Here is a 9,481-nt window from a genome sequence, read left to right as displayed (position 1 = left end):
TTTGTCGCCGTGGGAGATGGGGGCCTCTTATTGACCAAGACGTGAAAAGAACAGGTTGGGTTAGGACTAACAGCAAAACCAGGTACCAGAGCAACGCCTCTGCAACCTCAGCGTGCAGCAGTCACGAGGAGCTGGTTAAAAATGCAGCTGCCTACGCTGAGGGGCTGAGTCAGCCAAATCTGCGCAAGGCCTAGACATCTGCATCTTAACAAGCACCACCCCCCCCCCATCCGCCCCCAATCTTCTAACGCAGGCAGTCTTCCACCTTCAGCTCTGAGGAACACGTAAAGCGGTGACAAGGCATTCATCTGCGGAGGAGAAAATCACCCACGTTGCACCGACACCCTGGGCACGCTGCCCCGCCTCCATTCACCTTTGGACGGTGACTCCTGGGCAGTGACGGGCAGGGTACACGTCTGGCCACGCGTGGGCACCCAGCCGACAGCCACCCCAACTCTAAGTTTTCTGCTTGGAGTCCACACGCCGTCTATTCTAAGACGTACTAAATAGAAGCGACATTTCTGAACTCACGGCAGGTTTTTACGCAATTCTTTTATTTCCTCGGCCTGACAGCAGAAACTTCATGATACAAGAGCCTGCAGCTGACAGAACTGACACACGGATTTCCACCACGGGAAGGACCCTTTTCATTAGCGGAGATGAACTGAAGTGTCCCATCTGAGTGCAATTCCCGCTTCCCACTCCCACCCACATCATAACCCCTAAAGTGAAAACGATCAGAATCAGATAGAATCCCCAGGAACTACTAAAAGTCACCCTCTCAAATGTTTCTATCTAGCAGCTGTGGTAAGTGAAAACCCAAGGAGGGAAGCAGCTGGCCCTCACTGGGCATTTCCGTGCGTGTGAGAGTGAAGGGCAGCAGCCCGGGAGCAAGAATTCTGCATGAGCGGGGGCTGTGGACAATCCATCTTACCTCACACCCGCCCCTTCCATACGTAACTCATCTTTGTCCCCATCCATGGAGTGAAGTTTGGGAAATGCCAGACGAGGGGTTTTAGCCTATCACTGGAAATGGCGGAGGCTCATTCAAGTCCAAGGTAGGTGTGGGGAAAAGGGGCACCAAAGAGCAAAGCAGGTTAGACAGAGATGCTCAATACTTTGTCAGTTCCAGTTTAATGCTATCAAGACTCTCTTGGCAATCCTGACATCCCTCACGCCTGGCCTCTATTTTCCAGCAGAAGGAGAGCTCCATCTAAGTGTCTGGGTCTGACGTCTACTGCCACCACTGGGGTGGGTACTGTGATGCTTGTGAGATGACAATGGGATGCGGGAGGAGATGTGGAGGTAGGAGAGGTCAGGGGTCACAATGCTTCAATTACAATGGGTCTCTTTTGGTCCCCAGGAATGGTCCACTACCAGTGATCCTAGAACATTCCCATCCCCTTTCCCTACATGTCTTGTGCAAATGTCAAATATAGAATCTCTGCCCAAAGAGAAGGAGAGCGGAAAGTTACGGGTGGTCCACGATCTCTGGCCCCAACTTGCCCACCCCCCGATTCGTCTATGGAAATCCCACGGAAGTTAATTCGCAGCAGTGTTGTGAGACTAGAGCATCCTCATTTTTCTATGAAGCCAAAAAACAGCTCTGTCCTGACATGCTTTCTCCCTGGGCCGAGAAGGCAGCAAAAAATACCAATTGAGCATGTGAAAATATGGTGATGGTGTGTGCAGTGTAGTGTTTCCAGATGTCTTCACCTTCTGTCTCCTCCACGGGGGGAGCCCTCCCCCCCCTCTCCCCAAGCCCCACACACGCCCCTCCCCCTGCCCCGAGTCCGGGTGCTCCCATCGGCCGGCTTCCGCCACTCACTTCCCGTAGACACTCTCGTCACTGTAGGCCACGTACAGAAAATAGTCTTCCTCGTGGTTGTCCTAGGGGAAGAGGTAAGACGACGGTTTAGAAAACATAATCACATTCATCATCCCTAGGATTCAGAGCCTCACACGACTCTGTAAGGCAGGCAGCGGAGGTACCATCAGTCCCCATTGAAAAGAGGATCGAAGAAGCAGAAGTGGCTGGGATTCAACTCTGAACTCTGAGTTCACAAAAACCTTCGTGGAGAACACCATACACGCCAGGGATACAAACATGACCCCTAAAAGGCTCACTCTGGCAAGGGGAACATAGATCCAATGTAACTATAGATACTGGAATAAAAACTAATAGAGAATGTATGCTGTGGAATAAAAATGAGAGGTTATTAGAAAAGTTTGTGCAAGTCACTAATGGGACACAAAAAGAAGGCAGTATTGTGTGAAACCCTTTAAGGAATAATAATGCAGTAACAATCTTAGGTGATATAGCACGATAAAGTCCTTTATTATAGTTTTCTCATCAGATTCTGACAGTTTACCAATTAAACCAAATAAAAACACTCAAGTTATTCCCTCCAACTGAGTTTATCTGTGAAGACAAATGAATCCATTTACAGACTGCCGTAATTTTAAATTTCATTTTATCTGGAATTTTTGCAGTCAGAAACCACTTCCTGCTGTTTCAATAAAGACGATCCAATGTTAAAACACTATAGCAAGGCAAAACTAAAAAGAGAATTCGAAGGGACTGAATCTAGTGGGCTGCTCACTCCGTAAGGGACAAGTGGCATCTGATCTCCCAGAGCCTGACACGGCCTCGTGAAAGGAACCTGATAAACAACACCTCCTGCCCCACTTCCCAGGTATGTTGGTAACACACCTGGGATGTTGATAACACACCTGGGACAAAAGCTAGAGAAGGCCAGACTGCACAGTATTGTCACCAGGACCATTACCTCATACAGCTGGCCCATGGTCGCGCTAGTGGGAGGGATGGTGTTGTTGACAAAGAAGAATAAGGCGTCTTCGGGTCTCAGGTGGATCCTCTTCCGGATTAAGAAGTAGAACTGGCCAACTAGATGAAGGAAGGTTTTAGAAAAGGAAGGAAAGGAGGAAGAAAATGAGAGGTTAGCAGAACGGTAAGATCCAGAAAAAAAATCCTACTGCACCTGTTTCCAAAAGTACCAGACTTACATATCACCTGAGCAGAGCCCAATACCGTCCTACAGCGTTAGAAATAAAAAGTGACACTCAGAGAAGCCTGCATATTTCTTGACATGCCATCGAGGAGTTTAATTCCTCAATCCTTCCCCACTTTACTCAATTTCAGACCTAATGTTAGCCTATCCACTCAAGGCCTGAGGACACCTTTGAGGGAATACAATGTGTCTCCAGACTGAAACACTCCCATCATTGTCTAAATCTGACTTGAAACACACTTCCAGGGAATTCCCCGGCAGTCCAGTGGTTAGGACTCTGGCCCTTTCACTGCCAGGGCCCGGGTTTGATCCCTGGTCGGGGAAATAAGATCCTGCAAGCCACGTGGTGCAGCCAAAAAGAAGAAGAAAAAAAAAAAAAGAAAGAAAGAAACACACTTCCCACTCCCACCTAAGACAAACTTGTGACGGGAAGCGGTCTAATAGACTGCAGTAATCTCAGCACAATTAGTCACCCCAATGTTGGGGCAATGAGTGGGGTTCGATGCGTTACCCTTCACTGAGCACACTGAAAGATTTCTAGAAGGCTGATATGCAAATCGAATAACTCTGGAGCAAACACATCTACAAAATCTTTCCAAGTGTCTCCTGGATGCCCTGGTTACTCCATTAAGAATCAACGTGAAGAATGAATGTATCCTATCCAAACAGTATCTACAAGATGTATTAACAGAAAACTGTAGCTTGAGACAAGGTTTTCAGCTGAGAATCTCTAAAATGTGATTCTCCCAATAAACTAGTCTGGTTTTCCTTCTGGAGTAAATTGGTATCACAATAACAAAGCTGAATTTTAAGCGGTTTAAATAATGGACGTCGGATCTTTTCTTTCATGCTTTTGTACTTTGCTACATCTAAATCAAACAAAGCACTATCATGGGAAATGCTTAAGGAAATTGGTGATGGGAAAGAACTATGACATCACCGTTTCTGAATCACCTAACTCTCAGGAGAATCCCACTCACTCTCTTCAATTCTACTTCCTCTCAATCCCACAGTCGCACGCACACAGGAAGGACTGGGAATGCTTTCCCATGGGAGGAAGTTGTCAGGGGAGGGAAGGAGCATTACCAGTGAGGTCAGAGGGCACTAGGTACTTCCTCTTGTCCAGATCAGGCACCCTGGCCTTGGGAGCCTTCTCCACGATCACCTGGGAGGAGAAGTAGAGAGTGGGGATAAAAACTGCAGAATCCGACCTAGTATTTTCCCCTCTACATCCTACAGTTGCCCTATCTGAAGTGAGTTTGTCTAGGGCCGATACAGGCTTTTCCATTTCTTATTCCCCCTTCCCCCTTCCAAAATGTATGAGAAAATGGACTTTCGTAATAAGGTTATGGTTTTATTACTGCAATAACAAGAGGATGAGGAGGGCATGTTATGAAAAGTAAAGATTTTAAAACCTTGATTTTAATTACGAATTACCTGTAAGGTATCCTATAGGATATATACTTTCTGGTATTTAGTTAAAGCACCAAGAAGATTGTCTGAATTTTCTCAGATGGTCCTGAGTACCTGTTAGTTTTATTCTTTCATATAAATGCTATTTATTAAAGGTACAGATAATGTGGTTCAAATTTTATACTTTGTCAAAATTTTTGAGAACTGAAAAAAATATTTTCAAGACACTATTAACTGAAAAAAAGTAAGTATTAAAACAGTTCTTATATTCTTTAATATGATGTCAGTACAATAACTAACCCATTAGTTAATACTGATTATCTGTTAGGATTTTAAGAGATTTTTCAATGTCTGCATTAAATATTTCTATAATATTTCAAGTTTTAGAAAGATCATATATGGCTGTAACGAAAAGAAAAAAGATATGTAAAATTTAAAGACTCTTTATACATGAAGATTTATAAAATAGAAAATATCTTATAAATTTTTAATATTAATTTAAATATACTTAAATGTAAATATTATATAAATATATTTACTATTTATATATTATATGATATAATATTTAATTTCATTTAAAAATATTTAAAATCTATTGGAAAACCATCAGCTTTAGATTTTTAGTTTAGAAAATATAATCACTCTAGGCAGAAGATATGGGAAGTACAGAAAATTTAAAGAAATAGAAATATACACTGGACAAGTATCCCTAGTAGCTTGTGACCTTCAACAGGTCACTTAACCTCTCTGAGCTTCAGCATTCCAACAAGTAAATGGAAGACGATAACTGTCAAACACATCTTTTACAGAGGCATGGAACTGATACTATGAACTTGAATAATCCATAACATTTTAAGTGAAAAGGCTTTGTAAATTATAAAGATCTAAACATAAGGACTGATTTGGAGAAATGTGAAGCTTTTAAATTTAAGGGGAGAGAATAACAAGTGAAAAACCTACTTATTTTTTGCACAGAAAAAGAATCCTGCACCTGGAAGACCAGAAGGACGTGATCACACTTAACAATAAAAATAAATCCAGTTGCAAAATAAATGAGTCACAGGTACAAAATGTCTAGTGTGAGGAATATAATAATAAGTAATATGGTGACATACCATAACTAACTAGACTTATCACGGTGATCATTTTGAAATGTATAGAAAAAAATCACTACGTTGTGTAACAGGAATTAACACAGTGTTGTAGGTCAATTACACTTTGAGAGTAAATCCTAAGAGTTCTCATCACAAAAAACAAAATTTTTTTCTACTTCTTTAATTTTTTATCTGTGTATGAGATTATGGATATTCACTCAACTTACTGTGATCCTCATTCCATGAGGTATGTAAGTCAAATCATTATGCTGTACACTTTAAACTTATACAGTGCCATATGTCAATTATATCTCCATAAAACCGGAAGAAAAAATAAATAAATAAAAATCAAAACTGCAGCAGTGATATGTGAGTCATAAATTAAAAGAAAAAGTAGGAAGAGCACAGGAAGAGACCAGTGATGGCGCAACAATGAGGATGGACAGGAGGCCGCAGGCACATAAAATCAAAGGGAAGGAGGCTGCCTTGTGTCACGTAGGAGCTCTGAGATGACGTGGCAGCTCCAGCCCGGATTAATAAGACATGGAAACCATGTGAAGGGAGCAGAAAAAGAGAGCGACAAAGCCAAGTGCAACTGTGACATCGGGAGGAGAGGGTTGGATGTGGAGGAAAAGGAGGGGAGAAGGAATCATTAAGGCCTTCGCTTACCAGAAAATATTCACGTTCCCAGGAACCCTTCAGTTACAGTGGGCCCTGGGCCTAGATGCTTTGCCTGTTTGGGTCTCAGTTTTCCTCCTCTGTGAAATGTGACTAATACTCCATAGGGCTGCTCATGAATTTCAAAAATTAGGCAATCTCTTCCTAACAGTTTCCTGCTATGTTGCAGGTTTTCAATACACTGTAGCTAGAAAGGTAACTTCAAAATCTCATGAAACTCTGTCTCAAGGCCCAAGCACGCCTATTCTTTTGGGTGGCAGCTACAGATGTGCTCAGGCTACACTCAAGTCACGTAAGCAGTCAGGGTACGTGACTGCTTTAATGACACCAATGGTCTAGGGGGAAAGGGCTTTAGAAATCATTTAGTCTAACCCTCTTCTCCATAAGCACAACACTTGAGCACAGCAAGATTCAGGGTTCTGCCCAGAACTTGCACCAAATCTCAGGATTCAGAGGGTAGAGATCCTTTTGCATCACAACTAGAAAGAAGGCCACAGGCTGAGCACCTAAGGAGCAGCTAGGAGGCTGACCACTGGTTAAAACCTAACTGGAGGAATCATGAGATCTAAGTGAGAGTCATAATGGCTTACAAACTATCACAGAAGTAAAACATTTAACACCAAACAATGAGCAGAACAAAAATAGGGGGGGATTAGCTGAAATATTCTGGGTGAATGCATGTAAATGACTGAAATGGAAAAGACTGTTTTGAGGAAATGTATGAGAATTTTAACTAGATTTAGGAACAGGTACAATTCTGAGTTTGTGACTTATACGGAGCTTCCTGGAACAGAGCCTCATACTTAGCGTTCTGAATAAACGGTAGTCATTTTGCCGACTGGGATGCTGTTCTGGCATCCTACTACCATCTGTGAACTCTCGAAGGCAGCAACAGTTGACTTCTCTATTTCCATACCTAACAGTGCGAGGCACACACTGCACACTGAAATAATTCTGTTGAACAGAACTGCATTAGAGATTGAGAAACAATATGACATGGAGGGCCCAACAGCCAGGGTCAGAATCCCAGCTCTGCCACACAGCAGCCAGGTGAAACCTTTCAGGAAGTTACTTCAGTTCTCTGTGCCTCAGATCCTGCCTCTGTAGAATGGGATTATAACGGTGTGAGGACTAAGTGAATGAATATAGACAGGGAACTGAGAATACTCCCAGGTACATGGTAAGATATCAATCAATCTTAGTTGTCACTTTCAAATATTACTGTAAGAGAGTAGGAATGGGTATCACCAAGATTTGGGGGAAACTTTTAAAGCAGTCATGCAAGGTCCACAGACCAAGCAAGCAATCTGTCACGAATCCGTCAGTGGGTAATAGGGCTAGCTCTCCTTTTTAGCTGAAAACCCTTTTGTATGTAATTCCTGGGGAATGGAACAGCCCTAATATCTCCTCTACCCTTATAGGAAAAGGACTGCAAGGGGTTTATACGGCCCAGGTCGCTTTTGGCAGCTGTAAGAACATCAAAGTTAGATGAGGTTTGGAAAGGAATTCAAGAGTACCTCTCACCATCAGATAATGGCAATTCCTTTACCTGCAAATTATCTGTAATATTTATCCGAATGCCCCTGCCCGAAGATAAAGGGTCTTCGGGTCCTTAGGGTCTCTAGTCCCCCATCGCCAAAGCTCACTGACTGTTCCCTCCACCACACTTCAAAGCCTTCTGCCTTCCCATCCGGCTGCGTAGCCCACAGTAGAGAAAAACCAGGCAGGAGGCGGGGGAGGGGGAGAGGGGGAAGGCGCCCGGATGCAGCAAGATACCTTACTATTTCTTCCCTCCTCACTGCCTGCACTAGTTTTACATTACGTACGCCAGAGTCCAAAAACCCGAGAGAAAAAAGGTCTCAGTCCTTCCTTATTGTGTCCAGGTACAATGTGTTCAGAATAAATACCGGAGGAAGGCTGGCTACAGCCCCACACGCCCCGGAGCCAAGAATGATGAGGCAACTGCGCGGAGAACGTGACCTTGTTTTCTGGGCCAGGCCTGTCTTGGGGCGCCCCCCATCCCCCCACGCCCGCTCCCTAACGCTCAGAGACAAAAATAAAGGATCCACTGGCTTCCGAACATTTCCCTCCCAAACCCAAGGCTATAAGGGCCAAAGTCAACTTGATTAACGGAGACCCACCTAAGGAGAAAACTGATGGGAGCAAATCCACCGCATCTGTTATTCCCAGAACAATTTCCATGCAGTCTTAAGGGCAGCAAATGGGTAGTCCCAACCTAATCATTCTCGCGCAAAAAGGCCCACATTTGGAGTACATCCCAGCTCACACATCCTCTGAATACTGCTGAGTCACTCAAACGTAGGCTCCGCTCTAAAACTGCGGTCAGCTCTAAAGATGGGGACGGGCCCTGGGGATACGGGTTTTAAAGGGTCCGCAGTGCAAACGTTCCTTCCACTGGCTCTCTCCGTAGTGAAGGGCGTCCAGGTTAAGTACTTTTAGGGACCACCTTTCTGTGCCTCTGGCAGCCATCACGACTCCGCCGCCCCCCACTCATTCCCTCCTCCCCCTCCCCCTCCACACTCACAGGGACCCGGTCCGGATATTTCTTCCGGATCTTTTCTCCTTCCTTTTTCCGATACTCAAAGGGATGGTCCTCCTTATACTGGAACTTCATGATGGACCGCAGGGTTTCTAAGATCCCCGGACGGGGCCTGCCTCCCTCGCGGACGAAGGCGTCTCTCCCGTCTTGATTCCCTCGGAACAAATTGCAATGTGTCTCAGACCCGCTTCAGAAAGGCCAGTCCCCGTCGCACTGCGGCTCCGCAGAGCTTTCAGATGGGGTCTCGGGGGCCCGCGGTCCAGAGGCACGGGAGGCCCAGGTAAAGAATTCCTGGAGGCTTTTCCCGAGACTCAGGAGCACAAAAACAACACGGCGGCGCGTTGGTCCTGTGACGTCACGAAGCCCCGCCCCAGGCCCGCCCCCCGCGACCCGTGGTCCGCGGGATGGGGGTGGGCAGGAGCTCTGTCCATTTCGGTGTTTTCTCCTTCCATCTAAACTTTCCCTGCATAGAGTTCACTGGGACCACGAGCAATTTTCACCTCTTATTTTATGGTGACTGTGACATTAAAGGTATTTTTCAAACAAAAAAAATGTTCTAATAATGTCTTCTTCCCTCTCCTTCGCAGTTTCTTGGTTGGGCCCCAAAACAAATACAGATGGCGAAAATCCAGCTTTTTTCAGCCTGTTGGGATCTGGAGTCTGGGAACAGGTGGGATGGGGGTCCTGGCATTCCTTTGGCCCGT

The 9,481-nt window shown here is 44.9% G+C and overlaps 1 protein-coding gene across 1 annotated transcript; it reads right to left on the bottom strand.

Moving 5' to 3' along the window:
• Nucleotides 1–374: 374 nt before the first annotated feature.
• GABARAPL1 (GABA type A receptor associated protein like 1) lies at nt 375–9,123 on the bottom strand. Its single transcript, XM_082850488.1, has 4 exons — nt 8,763–9,123; nt 4,119–4,197; nt 2,790–2,908; nt 375–1,890 (listed from the first exon to the last, which is right to left on the bottom strand). The coding sequence occupies exons 1-4, from the start codon at nt 8,850–8,852 to the stop codon at nt 1,825–1,827; spliced, it is 354 nt and encodes a 117-aa protein (XP_082706614.1). The 5' UTR covers nt 8,853–9,123; the 3' UTR covers nt 375–1,824.
• Nucleotides 9,124–9,481: the final 358 nt, after the last annotated feature.

This window comes from Leucopleurus acutus (assembly GCF_964270905.1).
Source record: "Leucopleurus acutus genome assembly, chromosome: 11".
NCBI classification, from domain to species: Eukaryota; Metazoa; Chordata; class Mammalia; order Artiodactyla; family Delphinidae; genus Leucopleurus; species Leucopleurus acutus.
The sequence above is the reverse complement of the archived record's forward strand: the minus strand, read 5'-3'. Positions and strand labels throughout refer to the sequence as shown.

Excerpts from the sequence above, each read along its gene's own strand:
- GABARAPL1 (XM_082850488.1), bottom strand. The coding sequence starts at position 8,852 with ATGAAGTTCCAGTATAAGGAGGACCATCCCTTTGAGTATCGGAAAAAG. Across the intron at positions 2,909-4,118 it reads AGTGCCCTCTGACCTCACTG|TTGGCCAGTTCTACTTCTTA; the intron begins GTAATGCTCCTT and ends TCCTTCATCTAG. Across the intron at positions 1,891-2,789 it reads CCATGGGCCAGCTGTATGAG|GACAACCACGAGGAAGACTA; the intron begins GTAATGGTCCTG and ends CTCTTCCCCTAG.